The sequence below is a fragment of the Chelonoidis abingdonii genome, chromosome 13 (genome assembly GCF_003597395.2).
Source record: "Chelonoidis abingdonii isolate Lonesome George chromosome 13, CheloAbing_2.0, whole genome shotgun sequence".
Lineage (NCBI taxonomy): Eukaryota > Metazoa > Chordata > Testudines > Testudinidae > Chelonoidis > Chelonoidis abingdonii.
This window is the reverse complement of record NC_133781.1, coordinates 25,838,907-25,859,426: the sequence shown is the minus strand read 5'-3', so window position 1 is coordinate 25,859,426 and position 20,520 is coordinate 25,838,907. Positions and strand designations below refer to the sequence as shown.

Sequence of the window (20,520 nt, the reverse complement as noted above, 5' to 3'; positions counted from 1 at the left end):
TGAAAACTGTTTGTCAGCATGAAAGTTGAATTTATTTTTTGAAGGCACACCACCACTTGGAGTTCACTGTGGGAAAGTTTTTACAGTGGTGCTGCTCTCCAACATCACAATATATACAGTAGGTATGTTTACTATAAGCAACAGAGAGAAACTAAGAAAACCAAACAAAAGAGAGGGCATGGCTTGTGCAGAATAGTTGAGTTTAACTGGAATAGAGAGACAAAAAGGAAGATCTGAGCCAAGCACCCAAGAAACTTCAGGCATAGATTGCCCTATTGCCAAAGCCACCCAAGAATTCGCCATAATTTTATTTACTTTAAACCTACAGGACTGCTATATTCCTTCTGGATAAAGATAGATAGATCTTTGATTCACAGATCTCCTTTGGCAGCCAGTCAATGCTGCCCCTCTACCACAGCCAGAAGGGTCTCTAGAGAAAGAAATACACAGTGCCCTTGCCCGCAAACTCCCAGGACTAAGTGCATTCAGCCCAAATTATTCCTTTTACAAAAGAAGGTGCAAGTGCAATGGACTTGAACAGAAATTGCATCCACATTCGGCAGGGCTGATTTTGGTCTACTGTTTCTACAGTTCTGCCCAGATGCAAAGCAAGAGACTACGGATCAGGTTTTACATAAGAACTATCAGACTAAATGTCCATCTAGCCCAGTATCCTGTTTTCCAACAGTGGACAATGCCAGGTGCCCGAAGGAAGAAACAGAACCATCAAGTAATCCGTCCCGTCGCTCATTCCCAACTTCTGGCAAACAGAGGCTAGGGACCACAATCTCTGCCCATCCTGGCTAATAGCGATTGATGGACCTTAAGATTTTCAAAATTGATTTTGAGTCCCAATTTCATACACCTTAAAGGGGCATAATTTTCAGAAAATAAGGACACTTTCAGACATCTTCATTTGGGCACTCAAAACCTAGGAAAACCAAAACCACTACTTATTTTTGAAATCTTGGCCCAGATTTTTGAAAATATGAAGAAATACAAAATATATTGAAGTAAAGAAATTATTAAACATTAGTCTACCTATTACAGAATTTAATGGATGGTTCTCCTATCAGAGGACTTCATTTTACTGATCAGACTAGGCACTTTATAACGGGGTTTTACACATGCTGTAAAGCAGCAAAAACATTTCATTTTAGATGGGTTTTCTGAAAGATTCAATGCACGAACATTTTAGCATAAATTTCAAAAGAAAATTATGTTAATCACTTAATTATAATACCTATTGTATTCTATATACATAGTACAATAATTATATTTATAATTATTTCAAATATAAAACAATTAGACTAGTCCACTACTCTAAATGCTGCCCCACCAGGAACACCTATTTAATTATGAGCTCTATAAGCATTGTAGAGAAACACATTTATCCCTAGCAAGAATGAAAAGCCTCACATCCCTTTCCAGCTAATTACTTTGAGGAACCCAGGAAATAGTTTTGCTGGATTCGCAAGCAACTTATGCTTAGTTTCTCCAAGAAGAAAAAAAATTAAGCAGTGGATCCTAAGTCCTAAGAGAATCTAACATATGAGAAATTCTTCGGGATGAGACTTAAAATCAAGGTCCTGAGCACTTTTTATTAAAGATCCCATGGCATAGTACGTTTGATAAAAGTTGGGAGTTAATCCATTTTTAGTTAATCAAAGCATACCTTGCCTCACTAAAATTCTCTTCCAATTTCAATTGGATACAATATTTGTGTGCATTTCCTTTCCTGAACTATTGTGTTGTATTTCCATCACACATCAAAGAGCCACCATAGCATATTTCAGAATTGGCTCCACTCAGTGGTAGATGATATGCTATCTCAGGGATATGGTGAAGCCTATTTCAGTGTTTACAGATTGCCTTGGGGGCTCTGGATAAAAGAAGTTACAAAAGTAACCATTTGTTAATACTAGTTCAGTTATACTGTATAAATATTACTTCTCACATTGATGTTTTATTGTCCATATTGATTCTCTCACACGGGAATTCTTTTCACTCTAGAAAGTTAACCAACAACTTTGCTTACATCAGAGAAAAGTAATAAAAAATTTCCAAAATTAATATAAACAATTACATTTAATTTAAAAGGAAAAGAAATTTGCTCTATAAAGTATTTTACTCTCAATCGATTAGCAATTTTTCTAAAACAAAACTAAAAACAAGGTCTGATCACTCACAATGTATATTAAAATGTGTGATACAATACCTACGGTCTTTAGGCTGCTGTATACTCTAGAATTTAAAAAAAATATATTTTAACAGATTCTAAAATAAATTACAAATGACAAAACGAGTTCAAAGTAGCTGCAACATAATTGGAGATTTGAACTCAACTAATCTTACAGAAGGAAAACTTTTTTCCTTCCAAACAGCAATACAGTAGATTTTTTTCCCCTGCATTACTAATTCAACTTCAAGGCAGCAAAACTTAATCAAGGACAGTTCCATATCAATTTAGATAAAACTCAATAAAGGCTCAGAAAGAGACTATTATAATGTATTTAAACATCATCTTATATTAGTGTTCCATTTATGAAAGGCAAAATGTATCAAGATCAAAAGCCTACTTTTCAAATGTGTCCAAACATGACTAGAATCTAAAGAGCTAAAATAATACGTTTGATAGGGATATTCAAGTATGCTCCAAGACAAATGGGGCAATAGTGTTACTAGCAAGAAGCAACAAAATGGTTAAGCTAAGCAATGTGACACTTTTTGATACAATAGATGTTTAAATATTTTTCTTGTAGAGGAAGACATTGTTGATATCATAAATATACTTTGAAGCTTTTATATCATAACACTTGTTAAGCATTAACCTCTCCATTTGGTTCAGAAATCATAAACACTGACTTCCCTAAACAAAGCATTTCATGATAGTTCTGATAAGAAGCAATATTCTGCAATAAAAAGACATAATCACATGTTACAAAATAAAAGTAGAGTCAATCAGGCCCATGAACCAAAAAACATACAAGACAATATTTGGAAGCAGTGTTAAATTTCAGATCTGACCTTATAAATGTACAATTGCAAACACATTCTAAATTCCATATTCTTCCCATATAACTGGACACAACAACAAAGAAAGGCGAATCTGCTACAAACTAACAGTCAAAAATCTAGATAAGAATTCAGACTACCAGTTTAGACTTGACTTAGCCAGAAACAACAAGTTACAAGCACTTAGCAACTCAGCATCAGGCCTTTACTTATTGATCCTATTTTTACATACACCAAGAACTTATATGTTGATAAGATAGAGATGAGGATACTTTCCTTATACGGTCAATGATTCCGTATGTAAATGGACTCTCGGAAAACAGCTGCAATAGATAAAGCCATTTTCCTTCTCTGAAGCAATCCGCACATCACAGTGATCAATTTCTTTACAGTCTCAAGATTACTGCAAGATGCACAACCTGGTGGTACTTTCAAAAAGGGGTAGAATGCAAGCAACTTGGACTGTTAATGGGGAAAGCTGTCAGACATGCCGCACCAGCACTTACTTTGTGCTCCATTCCTACTTCACTTCCTATTCACTTTCTTGTGCAGTTTAAGTGTTTATGTTCTGCAAAACCATAAATGGTCTGGGTGCCAGTTACTTAAGGGATAACCTCTGTGTGCACGTGTGTCCCGAAATGGGAATTATTTTCTGGGTCATTCTCTGTGTCAGCTCATTAAGTTAAACTCTTTGTGGGAGGCAGCAGGGTGCTTTCTACCACCTCTGAAACCTATTCCTTCAAGTGGTTTGGCAGAGCACAGGGCACAGTGTAAGATTTTGCTTGTTGGTGCCTAGATGGCACAAAGATGGCAGCATTGTAAATAGGAATCTTTTCATTTCAATCCTCCCAAGAACTGAGCATGCTACCCTGTGGAAAAGAGAAAATGCTCAGGATCAGAACTCTGATCTCTCAGTATAATGCCACTAAACAAGCGTGTTGGGCCTGGATAGTAGCATTTATACAAACACAGATGACTGGGAGTTACTCTATTTGTAGATTGACCTGATAAAGGAAGAATAATATTCAAACTTCTCTAAAAGAAATATTGAGCACAGGGAAATGCATTTCATAAAGCATTTGGAAGTATTTTCTATCAAGGTAATTCAAGGTGAAGGAAGATTTAGAATAGGAAATACACTATGTACACTAAAGAAAAAGTTATTGTTTTTTCGGAAAGCTTCCAGCAGACTCACTCTTCTTCTCAAGCTACAGTTGCAAACCAAAACACATTGCCAGCTCTGGCAAGCCAATGATTTCTTGCTGTCCTCTCACTAGACATTTAAGAATACACACTGGTGTCCATTATGCTTCCTGACTAACACCTCATGAGAGTCATTTAAATCTGCTTTGGTACTGAAGTGCCATAAAGCACTCTTGACTTGTGGATCTATCTTAGAGAGACATTCAGACAAAGATTATTTCACAGGACATATAAATTTAAGTGCATCGAATACTGTAATATTTATTTAGGTCCTACTTAAAACCCCATAAGAATGAGAAAAAGAAAAGGCAGGTCTTGATCCACCTGTAATTTCTGAAATGTTCCAGAGGAGTATTATGGTTTTGAGCGAAGAAAATGTATATGATCTTTCAAAAGCCAACCAAAGGGAAATGTTAGATTTCACAAATAAACAGAATAAGACTTTGATTGTATATAGGGCCTCATACTTGGGGTCTCCTTAAAACATGTAATAAAAGAATGACAGGGTACCAATAGTGCAATGGCTGTATGATCACATTTCTCAACTTGTGTGTACCACACAATAGTTCTTATTATCTTTATTTTGCTTTAAATAGAAATGGGGTATATTAGCCAATTACATCTTTGGAATCTCTTATTTCATATACAGAGCCATAAGAGCTCAAAAGAAGGAACCTGCTTCATCCAAAAGATGGCAATTCTAATACTGTAGTATCCTCTGTACTGCCCCGCATGCCATGACTGCGAAAGAATACGCTAATCTATTTGTGGAGAGATTAAATATGTTCTCATATATTAGAGTTGAAGAATGAGATTGTCTGTGCTTCATTATGTTGTTGTTGTGTGTTTGTTTGTTGGTTCATTCTTCTTCTTATGCTGCCAGGCCTAATGTTAGAAACCTTGCATGCAACCATATGAAATAAGAAGTCTTTTAAATATCTTTTCTGAAACATTATAATATTTAGCACTTCTACACACTTTATATCTTAAAGCATTTTACAAATATCAAATAATCCTCACAACAGCCCTGACAGTTAAATGTATTTAATGTAAGTGTAAAGTGTATATACAGTACTGCCACTATTATTTCCTTTTGATAAATTCTAGATCAATAATCCTCCCTTTTACATTCAGAATTCCTAGAAATTGCTTTGCTTTGGTACCAACCTTATTGTGGATGTTATAACTGAATCTGCATTAGATTAATTAGCATATCAAATTTAACAAACTTTCAAGGAAACATTCTGTCTTTAGCACTGTCCAAAAGATGATCAGTCCTTCAGTTAATAAGAATTTCCACCTCCCCACCACAAATAAAAGATTATTAGATTATATTCCTACAGGTTTATGTGGAGGAAATATTTAGTTTTGAATTTACAGTGGCACCGAAAGGGAAAGGGAAAGAAAAGTATTAAAACTACATTTTGCCCTTAGTTAATATCAGACAGTATGATTATAACTATGGTTGTCAAGCAATTAAAAAAATTAATCGCAATTAATCGCACTGTTAAACAATAATGGAATACCATTTATTTAAATATTTTTGGATGTTTTCTACATTTTCAATTACAACACAGAATACAAAGTGTATAGTGCTCACTTAATATTTATTTTTCATTATAAATATTTGCACTGTAAAAAACAAAATAGTATTTTGCAGTTCACCTCATACAAGTACTATAGTGCAATCTCTTTATCATGAAAGTTGAATTTACAAATGTAGAATTATGTACAAAATAAACTGCATTTAAAAATAAAACGATGTAAAATTTTAGAGCCTGCAAGTCCATTCAGTCCTACTTCTTGTTCAGCCAATCGCTCAGACAAACAAGTTTGTTTACATTTTCAGGAGATAATGCTGCCCACTTCTTGTTTACAATGTGACCTGAAAGTGAGAACAGGCATTCTCATGGCACTGTCATAACCAGCGTCACAAGGTATTTATGTGCCAAATGTGCTAAAGATTCATATGTTCCTTCATGCTTCAACCACCATTCCAGGGCACATGCACCCATGCTGATGATGAGTTCTACTCGATAACAATCCAAAGCAGGGTGGACCAACGCATGTTGATTTTCATTATTTGCCGACGCATGTTGATTTTCATTATTTGAGTCAGCTGTCACTAGCAGAAGGTTGATTTTCTTTTTTGGTGGTTCAGGTTCTATAGTTTCCACATCGTAGTGTTGCTCTTTTAAGATTTCTAAAAGCATTCTCCACACCCCATCCCAATCAGATTTTGGAAGGCACTTGAGATTCTTAAATCTTGGGCTGAGTGTTGTAGCTATCTGTAGAAACCTCACATTGGTACCTTCTTTGCGTTTTGTCAAATCTGCAGTGAAAGTGTTCCTAAAATGAACCACATGTGCTGGGTCATCATCCGAGACTGCTATAACATGAAATATATGGCAGAATGCGGGTAAAGCAGAGCAGGGGGACAGACAATTCTCACCCCAAGGAGTTTGGTCACAAATTTAATTAACACATTATTTTTAACAAGTCTCATCAGCATGGAAACCTGTCCTCTGGAATGATGGCCGAAGAACAAAGGGCCAAATGAATGTTTACCATATCTGGCATGTAAATACCTTGCAATGCCAGCTACAAAAGTAGGAGCGTTGCCAGCACATCGAGGGAAGTGATTATTCCCCTCTTTTCAGCACTGGTGAGGTCCCATCTGGAGCACTGCATCCAGTTTTGGGCCTCCCACTACAGAAAGGATTTGGACAAATTGGAGAGTCCAACGGAGGGCAATGAAAATGATTAGGGGGCTGGAACACACGACATATGAGGAGAGGCTGAGGTAACTGGACATATTTAGTCTGCAGAAGAGAAGAGAGAGGGGAGATTTGATAGCAGCCTTCAATTACCTGAAGGGGGGTTCTAAAGAAGATGTAGCTAGGCTGTTCTCAGTGGTGACAGATAACAGAACAAGGAGCAATGGTCTCAAGTTGCAGTGGAGGAGGTCTAAGCTGGATATTAGAAAAAACTATTTCACTAAGAGAGTGGTAAAGCACTGGAATGGGTTACCTAGGGAGGTGGTGAAATCTCCATCCTTGGAGGTTTTTAATGCTCAGCTGGAGATTGGAGCCGGAGGTTGGACTAGATGATCCCCTGAGGTCTCTTCCAACCCTAACTTTATATGATTCTATGAGCTCTCAACCCCTCATGGGTCAGCCAGGAGCTGACTGGCCCTCACTTTAAACCCTTTCTGGTCTTTTGAGGCTTCTTTCCCCCTCTAGCTGTTCTCAAGTTGCAGTGGGGGCTGTCTAGGTTGTATATTAGGAAAAACTATTTCATTAGGAGGGTGGTGGAGCACTGGAATGGGTTACCTAGGGAGGTGGCAGAATCTTTATCTTTAGAGATTTTAAAGAGCCGGCTTGACACAGCCATGGCTGGGATGATTTAGTTCAGGTTGGTGCTGCTTTGAGCACGAGGTTGGACTAAATGACCTCCTGAGGTCTCTTCCAACCCCAATCTTCTATGATCCTAAGAGAGCAGCATTATCTCCTTGTAGGCTCTGAAGTTTTACATTGTTTTGTTTTTGTACACTTTTTGATTTCAATTACAACACAGAATACAATATATATGAAAATGTAGAAAAACATCCAAAATATTTAATAAATTCTATTATTTGTTATTGTTATGATATTCTACTGTTTAACAGTGTGATTAAAATTGCGATTAGTTGCAATTAATTTTTTTAGTTAATGGCGTGAGTTAACTGTGATTGACAGCCCTAAATTATAACTTGTTAAACATCCAGAGACTGAAGTTCTCCAACTATTCAAATACTTAACATGTTTAAAAAACATGCACATTTTTCTAATCTAGTCTATCTAGATATTCATACAATGCACTTCTCAATAGTCTGCAAATGTTTAAGTTCTTGTTATTGTCCCCTGCAAGGAATTTCTTGTAGCATCGACTACTACTGAAAAGGCTGTTTGGAAGTTTAGTATTCAGGTAGTTTCACAGTATGTAATTTAGAATCTTTTAAAAATGTGTTTTTCAGAGAAGTCTTAAAATGGTAGAAATTAATCTTTTATCGCTGTATAAAAGTTGAGTTGCTCTCGGGACCAAGAAGGTGCATCTAGGATCCTTTCGTTTATCTCCCCTTTAGATTTGGAACAAGCAGACAGATAGCTAGTGAACTAGCTCAAGGTCAAGCTTTTCCTCTTCTGGGAAGAAGAAAAGCAAGTGTGCAATTTACATTTAGAATGTCAACAGGCACCAAAGCATGAGAGATAATACTGTGAAAAAGAAGCAAAAAACAGAAGTTCTCTGTTATCGCTTACACTTTTACTGAAGAAAACCATACACCATGAATGCAAAACACTGGCCAAGATTTCTAAATACAGTTATGTCCATCCATGCTGGACACAGCATAAGAAAAATAAGCAGCATTTGGACATTTGACCAAATGGAAGATAGACTAGAAAAATGTTATCTTAACCCAAATAAACAACATTTTAAACAAAGTGTTCAGGTTGAAAGTGTTTTTCAGCAGAACCCAGCTAACATTCCCACCTCTATGCCCTCCACTCCCACCAAAAAGTTATAGATTTACATCAAGGAAAAAAAAAAAGGTTAAATGAACACTCAGTACCTCGATGCAATATAATCCTTCAATACTTACTTTCATCACATCATATTATTACAGCCTTTCAACCTTAACATTTCCTGTTTCGTTATGGCAATCTGTGAGGTATACTATTGAGTATATTGTTTCTTAACCACGCAGGAAAGATTTTCAAATGAATATACTCTCAGAATATATTGATTTTTCAGAGATCTGTAAGTTTACTCATTGCATGATTTTGTTGGTGGAATAGATGAACATTATGAATAATTCATCTGTTCAGTGATATGATGGGTTATATCGTGCAGCAGATTTACATAACTGTGTAGGCCAAGATTTTCAAAAGCAATGAGCAATCTGGAGTATCAATTTTTCAATGCCCAGAAGGAGATACCTTAAAGGGGCCTGGTTTTCAGAGAGCGGTGCTTGGTACTTTATGAAAATCAGGCCCCTTTAAGGTGTCAAGTTGGGCAGCAAAGAACAGATATCAAAAATCACTAGTCACTTCTGAACATCTTGGTCATCATTTTTTTTACATGAGCAATGATCTGATGTTATAGTAATATTGGAAATGGATCTCTTAATAGGAAGCATATTGCCTGTGCCTCTGCCAATCACTTGCAGTACAGTGTTCGCTCTCCCCTATTTCCCTTTTCTACTCCCTAGCCCTCCGTGCTCTTCTTCATCCCATCTCCATACATCCGACAGTCTCCCAACTCCCTCCCATCCACTCCCTCCTCCATCACCTTACCCAGTCATTCCCACACCTCTTGCTCAGCCTAGCCTGCTGTAGCAAAGCCTGGAGTCCATTTTATATTAGCAACTTTTGAATTTTTATGCTTTTTTTAAATGTTGCACTGTACACACCCAAACAGCTCTTATATCTTCGTTGTTCCTGAAATAATCCCAAACTCCTCAAAAGAAGAAAAATATTTAAAATTGCAAACAGCACCCTCAGCAAGGTCGAACACATTTATAGCAATTTTGAAGATACAAGTCAAAAAATACTAGAAAGCTTTTTGAAAATTGAATGACAGAAAAATTCTTCAAACATTGTAACTGTAACATTCCTTTCCCCCAATTTCTTCCAAGCTCTCTAGAAAACTCTACTCTGGGATGAGATACAACATAGGAAATTTCAGGGGATTGACTTATTTTTGGTGAAGTCATGGGTTTATATGAAGAAGCTTCAGTATTAAGTGTGGAGTGTTCACCACCACTCCAGAACACTGAACCCGATCCTCAAATCCTTACTCAGACAAAGCCTATACACTAATTATACTTCTGTCCAATAAGTATCCAAACAATCTTCTGAGAATCTGGCTCCACAGAAATAAATACACAGTGGAAAAACTGATGAAAAAAGAAAAGGGTGAGGACAAAAAAAAAACCTACTCAAATGGATGAAAACTGGGTGATTCCAGATCCACTAGATTAGATCCATAATCCTAATCAAATAGGAGAAGGATTAGGCAAAAGATCATGAGAGAGTATTGCTATAAAGAGCAGGGACTCTATCAAATCCCTGCTGTTCAGATACCACAGTGATGAGAGAGTGAGGAATGTAACTGAAGGAATGAAGAGAAAAAAATCTCAATATAGTAGCTATCTTAAATCAAAGTGGAATCTAAACTTGTTCAAGTCTAGAAAACTTGAATTAATTGCTAAAGATCAACAGAAAAAGATCAGACCTGACGTGCTAAATCTGTATGCACACACAAATGTATGAAAAAATACAGAATATTTTAAATACGATATTGAAGTGATTTTAACAAACAACTCCTTTCATCCTATTTATAAGAAATACATTAATTGTCTAACTGTATTTGCCTAATGTAGATTGTAATGCCAAAAACACACAGCACATTAAAATACTATTAAAAATATGTCTGTGTCCTAAGGAGAGATGACAGACTGAAAATATACTGGCTGGAATATTTTAAAATGTTAATGTCCTATCTAAATGTTTTAAGCCCAATTAAAGTCCTCCTAATGGTAAAAGTGGAAATAAAACACAGAGCCCTATCATCCATTACTGCCAACATCCAATAAATATACATTCTGAGGCTGTCTGTGGAACTTGGTGGAGAGAGAACTCCATCTGACCTCATTTTCAGAATGAAGTATTCTCTTTCAGATTTAATTTATGTGATGAAAGATGATTTATCTCACAAGCTAAAGTAAAGTCTGTCGTCATTCAACGTTGTAACAAAGTACAGTACAGTATTTACAAATATGTTAGGAAGTCACAATTGTACAGGAATATCGGCCTCAATACTGCAGGCTGCTTCACAAGGGATTTATGCAAATCACTGGATTTACACCAAGTTAGAGGAGTTGAGCCTATGCCAGCATCCCTTAAAAAACCATAATATATAGAGAGGTGTTTTTTAATAGTTTCTTCTCAAATGACATTTATTCATGATTTATTTTTCAAAGTGTCATGATTGCTTCCAATTTGTTTCCATCTCTAAAAGGAATGGCCAAGTTATTGTTTACTATTTCAGAAACAGACTAAATTACCAGACAGCTTTCATTTGAAGCCAATAAATAAATAAATACACTGTTTATTTTACCCCAAGATTCCAACTACTGAGACGAGCTTCAAGATCACTGTCGTCCAAAGAAATGGGTTTTTTGTGTTGATCTTCCTGGAATATGAAAATGGAGATATAAGAGCAGACCAATATACAATTAAAGAAACTTTTAGTTGAACTATACTGCCCTCAAAGGAAAAAAAAATATGGTACCATATCAAAAGAAAGAAGAGTTTTGGTCCCCCTTGAAAACTCACTTCCCCCCCGAGAAACCATCAGTCTGGAATTGGGCTGCTGCTCCTCTTGGCTTCAATTCAGGTAGCTCCACCACCTATCTGTTGCTAGATAATTTGTGCCTAATGCTGCTCCCTTTCCATATCCTCAAAATGTAACAAAAAAACAAATATAACCGCGTTATACAAGCGGAAAGAATACACCTTCCCTTCCCACACATACCCTTCCTCCCACCAAGCAGGTTTCCAGAGTGGTAACTAAAACTGGCTGGGAATTTTTCAATAAAACATTTTTCTGTCAAATTAGCATTTTTTGTCAAAACTTAAACTTTTCATGGAAACATACCCATTTTCACTAAACTTTTGTTGGGATGGATACTCAGGTCCAGAATGGAATTTTTAATCAACATCAGAGATAGAAAAATCCACCCCAGAATAGCTAATAGCCTAGTGGTGAGGGCGCACACCTGAAACATGCAGATTCAAGTCCCTCCTCTGTCTGATTCAGAGCAGTGACTTAAACCTGAATCTTCCACATCCCAGGTGAATGCCCCAGCTATTGTGATATTCCTATGCTGAGTTTCTCTCTCACACTTTTCGTGAAAAATTTTAAAAGGTCTCAGTTCCCTTCCATGGTGGAAGGGAAACAAAATTTCAGAACCTCAAAATTTTTCATGGAACATAATTCTTTTCCCTGTCTGCCTTAGTGGTGACCTCCTGCACAGAAAGTGAACTTACAAGATGAGACCAAAATCCGCCTTTCTGCAGGAACTGAGGTGTATGCCTAGCAATACCCCAAAACAAAACTGGATGAGACTAACTGTGATGGGGAACAAGCACACTGACCAGCCACAAAGTAGAGGAAGGCTGAAGATTGTGAACTGTAGTATAGAAGGGAGTGGTGATACTGGGCAGAACAGCCAGTACCAGAGCCAAGAGGAGCAGCAGACCAGCTCCAGACCAGAAAAGCAGTTTCTGACACTAAGCAATGACTGGTGAGTACTGTTGCTTTAGGCTACAAGTGTCTTTCACAATGGGTTTCACTGTAGCATAACAGTAACTAATTATTTTATTTAATGCATTAAAAAGACTTAGAAAAAATTATTCCAGACGTTTCTATTTCAGTTCTATAATAGAAGTTTAATTGTAGTAAACTACAGTAGTTAGAAAAACAATGCACGGAAGCATGAATTATTTTTGTCTCATTAGGTTTTGTTAACTAGAAGTTTTTAAGATTGCATGCAAGCTTCTCTTTGTTCGAAAATGTGTTCTCATTCAGACACCATAAACCTGTAGAGAAGTGAGCTTTTAGTTCAAGGAATGAACATACAATTGAGGGAGTTCTTTACTTCTTAAGTAAACTCCCTAATTCCTCTACCTGGGACTGAATTATGCCAGAACATCTGCACATCATAGACCATAACATGCTATTTGTTCCAGACAGCCAAAACAACAAACTGTTTGGCAAAGCTAAAAAGAATTATTTTATTTATAGGCTTTTCTATGGCACTCATCACAGTGGTATCTGAAGGCTTGCTACACAGAGCTTTAGTCACACAAGAGAGGGGTAAATTCAGTCTGCACTAGCATGTTGCATACTAACTGGCCCACATTCATAGAATCATAGATCATAGATTATTAGAGTTGAAAGGGACCTCAAGAGATCATCTAGTCCAACTCCCTGCTCAAAGCAGGACCAAACCTCAAATGGCCCCCTCAAGGATTGAACTCACAGCCCTGGGTTTAGCAGGCCAATGCTCAAACCACTGAACTATCCTTCCTGGTGTGCACTAGAAGTTCCCTAGTGCACACTAACACAGTACTGTTTGAAACCGGACTAACATTAACATGCATTAAAAGAACTTTTAGCGCACACCAGCAGGGTCCACAAAGGCCAGTTAGTATGCAACATGTTAGCACAGATTAAAATTTACATCACTCTTATGGAAACTTGAGGCACTGTGTAGACAACCCTGAGACAATGAAGGAAAGCAAAATAAGATGGTGTGACTTGCCAAAAGTCACACAGGAAGCTTGTGGCACAGCTGGGCACAGGATCCAGATCTCCTGAATCCCAGCCCAGAGTCTTCAGTGTAAGACCATCCTTTTCTTTTTTAAAATGGTGTTTCACATTAAACACTTATTTTGCTTCAAATAAAGCAAATACTGGTCAATAAGACACTTTTTTAAAGTGTCTAGCACCTCTACTAAATTGAAAAACATGTCAAATGCATATGGAATATGATACCACCTACAGTCTAGAGATATCACATTTATGAAGGGAAACAGCATACATATTGACAACTGTACACATTTATTAGCAAGAACTTGTGTTTTTAAATTGCTTGCAATTGACATATCATCAAATATTTAGGACTACAAAAGATTCTATATAAAGTCTGTTTAGTCTCCCTTAGTAAGACATAATGCTGGTTGTCTGACACTGGATAAAACAATCAGTCCAAAATTCAGTCCTTCAAAAGGTCAACTATCATTAAATGCAGCCAAAAAAGCCTCAGCAGTTTTCTTTAATCTATTATTGAAAAATACAAGATGACATCAACAGCAGTTAATTTGCCAAATTGTTTAATGGGAAAAATGCAGCTGACCAGCCTTGTTCTGCACTAAATCAGAGTCATACACCTAGGACAAAGTACAAGTAACCAATGTGAATTTTTTTTCAGCAACTGCAGAGCACAGACTTCGGTGAGCTTCAGTCCTTCCCACTGCTGTTTGCTACATTTTTCTACCCGCACACAGGGATGACTTTTACAATGACAATTTTATGGGGCTACATAAAAATAATTCACTGAAACAAGATCAAATTTATTACAAAAAAGTAAAAAAGTATCTTACAGGTGTCTGCATGGCACGGTTGTCCTCATCTGACCGGTGAGGTGGACTCATAGAATGTGACCTTAACGCTAGCTTCCCATTATACTTGTGTCTTTCCCTGTTGTCACAAAACAGTAACAACCAGAATATAAAGAATTCACATCTAACAACACAGTGGACAGGTATCTTGATTTCAAAATATTTTTAAAGTAATAGATACAGGAGAAAATATGTGAGGTTATGCAGATTAAAAATAAATTGGTTAACCGAATAAGAGGGAAAATGGTGTTTTTGTAGCATCTACATTGAAGCATTTTAAAAACAGTGAAAAGATGAATAAATTTCTCAAATACTCTTAAAAAATAAATTCACAATATTTAACATATCATGTAATGCTGTTATTTCAACATGTTTTCTTTGTTTCTCCTTGTTATATAGATATGGATGTTGGGTGATACGACAATTATTAATTTAGCTGGAATTTTATTCTTTATAATAGTGTATATTTTAATCCATTTATTCCTGAAGAAGATTTGCACTGGCCCAGTACAGTTAGGTTTTATTTTGTGATATTAAAAGGTTGCATTTTCTAAAAATACCCAGATTTTGCTCCAGGAATAGAGTTTTTAACATCAGAAGACAGCCTAAAGTTGGAAGGGAAAAAACTTATTTGGAAGTGAATTGTTGATAATATAGAACATTAGAATTCTAACATTATGAACACAACTTCAATTAGACTTGTGCTCCTAATGCCCCTAGGTGCTTTTTGAAAACCGCACCCTAAACTGATAATTGCATTGTACATTGAAGATACCTATCAAATTCCTGGGTCTCTACATGATAGACCAAGTAATAACTTTGGGACAATTTCCTAAGTTCAAGGGAAAAAAATAAGAAAAGGTTCCACATAATTAATGATGACTAAAGCATTTATGGCATGGAATAATATTCAGAAACAGAAAGGCTATATTATGAAGCAGCTTGTACTATTGCTGAGATAGTTTTCAGTTGATGTCACGAGTAGGGTCACAGTGATATGACAATTATCTTCCATTTATAGCACATTTCATCAGAAGGATCAAAGGGCTTGATAAAACCATACATAGAAATCATTTCATCCAACATGGAAGGGAAATTACACACCATCCGTTATTCTTCTTTGAAGGTATCATTTGACTGGATCCCTGCTCTTTGGTCTCAGATCTTACACCAGACAGGTTAGAGTTCCGCTAGTTCTTCAAGATTTTTAACTCCTTATGGCACTGGCAGTTCAGCTCTATTCAGAGCCCAAGAGCTGGTAATTCAGTGCCTCTAGAACATTGTTTCAGCTCCTTGATGAGCAGGAAGCACAGAGCTCCCCAAACCCAAATGTTAAATGTGATAGCTGACAAACTAATATTTATGCTGTTTAGACAACCACTTGGGATGGGGAAGGGACACTCTGCCAGTGGGTTTCACAGATATTTGCTGACATAAAAGGACTGGTGAGACTCAGAAGTCTTGGGTTCTATTCCAGGCTCTGGAAGAGAGTGTGCTCTTGTGGCACAGACTTTCTACCTGCTATCAGTTACCCCCTTAGCTCACGTGAGAGAAGTCTGCATGATGGAGCTAAAGATTCCAACCCTGCAGATTACCCATGTGGGTGTTAATATGACACCATATGATGGAATTTGTATGTTCAGTTTCCTCTTTCAAACCCCTACGAAATTACATACAAAAAAATTATTTAAAAAGAATATTATTACAGTTGCAAAGTCAAGCACTCCAAAACTAGGAAATGCCAGAATTAAGATTGCCTTAACCTAAATATCTGATGAGAAGGCAGGGCTTTGGAGCGGAGCCCGGAGCTGAAGCAGTGGAACTGCAGGTTTTAGCCTGGAACTGGAGCAAAGCCGGAGCACAGCTCCAAAGCCCTGCAAGAAGGGACATAAATGTGAAGACTAAATTCCAACTCTTAAAGTCTTACATTTGGTCTGAGTTAAATTACAGCTATGAAACACGGACATCCAAAATATTGATGATAATAAAGAAATTACAATCCTTTGAGTTATGGTGTTATAGAAGAAGTCTGAAAATATATCATGGATAGACCAAGTAACCAACAAAATAGTATTGGAGATGACTGAAACTCAGCAAATGCTAGTCAGAAATCTTACGAAAAGAAAGATTCAATTTGCAGGACAAATTTTAAGAGGTTCAGCAGTCAATACATGTTACGAGTACTGGAAGAGAAAGCGGACAACAGAAAAACACTAAGCAGAAAAAGATGATCTTGGACAGAGGAGATGGTATAAATGGTGGATCAAAAGGATTATTTCTCTACAAATTGATTAGCAGAGGATCATACAGAATGGGCTACCATGGTTGCAAACCTCCAGTAACAGAGATGCCACATAAGAGGAAGAAGAGTGTAAGCTTAATTCAGCCCCCTGTGTGTGTGCTTTATGATATAGTCTTTAATTACACTAATTTTTTCACAGGACTCCTGCTTCATTCAATGTGAATGATGGACCTCCTCTGGAGCTGAATAAGGGCTGTCTTGTCTGTAAGATCCCTACCTGATTTGTTACAGAAGCTCGGAAGCTATGCAGTGAATGAGGCAGGGATCAGCAGGAAGAGAAAGGGCAGTCTCACGGTAAAGACCGTTGAACGCTGTCCTGGAGAAATGACTTCTATTCTTGCTTCTGCCACAGAGTTCCTACATGATGCCAATCAAGTCACTTAAGACAAACTTTTCTGACGTGGTCATCAATTGTGTATGCTTCACATACTGGATGCTCAACTTGACACCCCGCAGTCTGATTGACAAAAGGGCTGAGCACTCTCAACTGCAATAAAATCAATGGCAGCTACCCTCTGATCATATGAAGTGCTATATAATGCTAAGTACTCTGAAAAATTAAGTCCTAGGTGTCTTTTTACCTTAATATTTCTTAGCCTCAGTTCTCCATCTGTGAAATGGAGATAAATAATACTGCCTCATCTCACAGCGGTCTTGTGAAAACAGATTCATTACTGTTTATGAAGCACTCAGATAATATAGTGGAGAATGCCATAGAGGAAATTAATAATTCTGTGTTCAGAGCACTCACTGAGGCAGGGGTCCTCTGGGAAAAAAAATAGTATGTGTTTATTTAATTAAAACTATCACAATGCATATGCACAAGGGGGCTGAATTAAGGTTGCACAGCAGCTTAATTAACATTTGGGAAGTCTTTTGAGACCCTAAAATGAAACTGCTTGTGAAATTCTTCCCTCTCACTCTTTTCTCTCCCCCGCGGTTCAGAAGGCCTGTGCAACACTTAAGACTTCTTAAGAGAAGTGGAACATTGGGCCTTTGCATGTCCTTTACACAGAGTTTTGTCTGATAATCGCAATCTATTACTGTTACTCCTGCAAAGAGTAGCATGGCATTTTTACCAAGGTAGTCAGTGCCTCTATACTAGAAAGACAGAATACTAAGCAAAAGAGGGCCCACTAACAGCAGTCAGACACTAACTCATCACTAACCAAGAAAAGATGCACACCCCATACTTATTCATTACCACCATTTCCTGCAGTACAATACGAATCATGAGCCAAAAAAGACGAATAAAACTTTTAAACTACACTCAACATCTCACAATAAACATGGTCCTTTTTCTGAAACTATTACCCATCAAATTGTTCTGCCCCAAACAAAATATTAGGGTAATCAAGGTATTTTAATTGTGCCCCTAATATTTTTTTAAATCATTTTTTTCATAACATTTTACCAGGTTGATAGAATCATAATAGTTAGAACTGAAATGCCCAGTTTTATAATCAGTCATTCCTCTCACATAAAATGTAGTGCTTACACATTTGTTTCTTAATTATGATTCAAGAGTTATAAATATATTCAAAAAAGATTTAATTCTATCATGAAAGATGAAAATGTTTTAGTCATCCAGCTGTATGAAAGTTTAAAAGGTGAAAAACACAGTCAAACTTATTTGAAAATAGAGACTTTAAATCACAGTTACTGTATGAACCTTCTACATAAGTGACCAAAAACATCATCATTTATGACACTTGCATTATGGAAGTCCTTCATAGAGAGCTGCAGTCCTTCTATCCTGTTTTAATAATGGATTAAAACAACAAAAAACCCCTTTGTTTAAAAATTAAACATTATTTAAATATTAAACATTAAATTTTCTTTTAATTGTTAAATAGATAATGAAAACAAGTTAGAAATGTATGTACTGTCTATTACATAGAGCTCCCATATGACTCATGTCACAAATGATGTCAGCTTAAAGTAACAATAGCCTCTCTGCTTTTTACAACACACATAACCCAACTTCCACAGCTCATGACTTCTTGTCATGGAAATGCCTAGAGTAGCAATACAGATCTTTTATGTGCTGCTGAAATAAAAGCTGCTCTTTCAAAGGTTACTATACTAGAAAACAATGTGCTGCAGTGTTCTTATCACTGCAAGATTAGATACCTGGACTATAGATTGAGAGAAAAAATATAAACAGGAAATTAGGGAAAAGACACACAGAAAACACTCTCCTTTCAAACATTATGTATATTTCCAGGATGAGGTCTAAATACTGCAGGAAGGAATAACCTTTTGATATTGCAGTAGTGCCCAGAGGCGTCAATCAAGATCAGGGCCCCACTGTGCCAGGTAATGTATGAACACAAAAGAAGAAGCAATCCCTACCTCCAAGAGCTTACAACCTTGTTTGATTTCTTACTATCACTGAGGATGAATGAATCCATAAAATGGAACTCTGCTTGCATGGCTATTTCTAGGCCCTAGCACTAGCCCCAGCCACACTGAAGAACTAAGGCAGTTCACAAATAAACGCATGGAATATAACATTTAAATTTAAGTGAGGGCCACAGAGAAGGCACATGAAGGAAAAGGAAGAAAAAGGTGCAAATAGCAAGACCAGTGGTTATATACCAAGGATTGTGCAAACTTTAAGGGCTCTTATCTTTCCTCCTCTTATTTCTCATAGACAAGACAACAGATGTAAGATTTTAGAATAGACCCAAATGCCGTGAAGTAGATTATTTGGTAAATAATTTTGAGGCAGGCATTCTAAACATAAAGAGCAGCACAAAATAAGGTATGGGAACTGTAAGAGAAGGAAAAGAAACAAGCATTGAGGCTGGCATCACTACAGAGTGGAGGAAAAGCTACAAGAGAGCAGGTTAGAAACATAAGCACATGCTGACCACTGTAAAATCTAGAAGGCAAAGACAAGAAGTTTGAAATTAATGTTGCATTTCATGGGGAACCAGTAATTTAAAGGGTGAGAGTGGAAAACAACATGGTCAAACCAGAAATGTTTTGCAAGTTTCATGTCATGTCAGCCTCATTGACTGGACAGGGTAGGGATAGTCCTGAAAAGGACAAGACTGCAGTATTTAAGCAAGAAGATGATTAGGGCATTGACAAGAACTTTGTCCACCAGAGAAGACAAGACAGGGTGTATTTTTAGAACAAACACTGGAGTAAAAAGTGTCAGAATTATATAATGTGAAGGAAAGGGAGAGATGAAAATAAGTCTCATCTTATGGGCTCAAGTCACAGGCAGAATGGCTATAATCTAGATCATAATGGAGAATAGAAGTAAAGAGGAGGATCTGAGAGAAAGAATTATAAGCCTGTCTTTGGCCATGCTAAATTTGAGGTTGGAGAGAAGAATCTTTCTATGTACAATGCAAATCTATTCACATTAAGATAAAAATATATTGCCTTAATCAATGTACCTACTAACAAATAGCCATGTACTATTAAAGTCAAGTCAGACTATTAAAATACCTTACATTCTTTCCCTCCTAGCAAAAAATTCAGCTTTGAGTTATGCCAAGAGATGCTGAGATGAATTAAGTGTTTACGAAGAGAGACACAATTGTTGGATGTACAGTATAAATTAGTCACTTCTATGAAAATTGAAACACAACCCAACTTTCCATGAGGAAAACAGTCCCAGCTTTCATCTAAGCAGCAGGGAACATTGAAATGTACCAACTGGAGCGTACCTTTCTTCTGGCATCAGTAAATATCAATAAAGTGTGAGGATAAACAACAGTGATTGCATTGCAGCGAATGGTTTGGATAACGAAAAAC

At 36.8% G+C, this 20,520-nt stretch overlaps 1 protein-coding gene across 3 annotated transcripts in view; it reads right to left on the bottom strand.

Annotated features, from left to right (window-relative positions):
* CEP112 (centrosomal protein 112) overlaps window positions 1-20,520 on the bottom strand; it is a 285,142-nt gene that overhangs the window by 243,662 nt on the left and 20,960 nt on the right. Inside the window, exons 5-6 of one of the 3 annotated variants that reach the window (XM_032776336.2) lie at window positions 14,427-14,523; window positions 11,377-11,451 (exon numbers count right to left, since the gene is read on the bottom strand). The exons of 1 other annotated variant lie outside the window; for it this stretch is intronic. In XM_032776336.2, coding sequence (XP_032632227.1) covers window positions 11,377-11,451; window positions 14,427-14,523 — 172 coding nt within the window. The remainder of the gene's footprint in view (window positions 1-11,376; window positions 11,452-14,426; window positions 14,524-20,520) is intronic. One more of the 3 variants, XM_075071883.1, reaches the window with a different exon arrangement.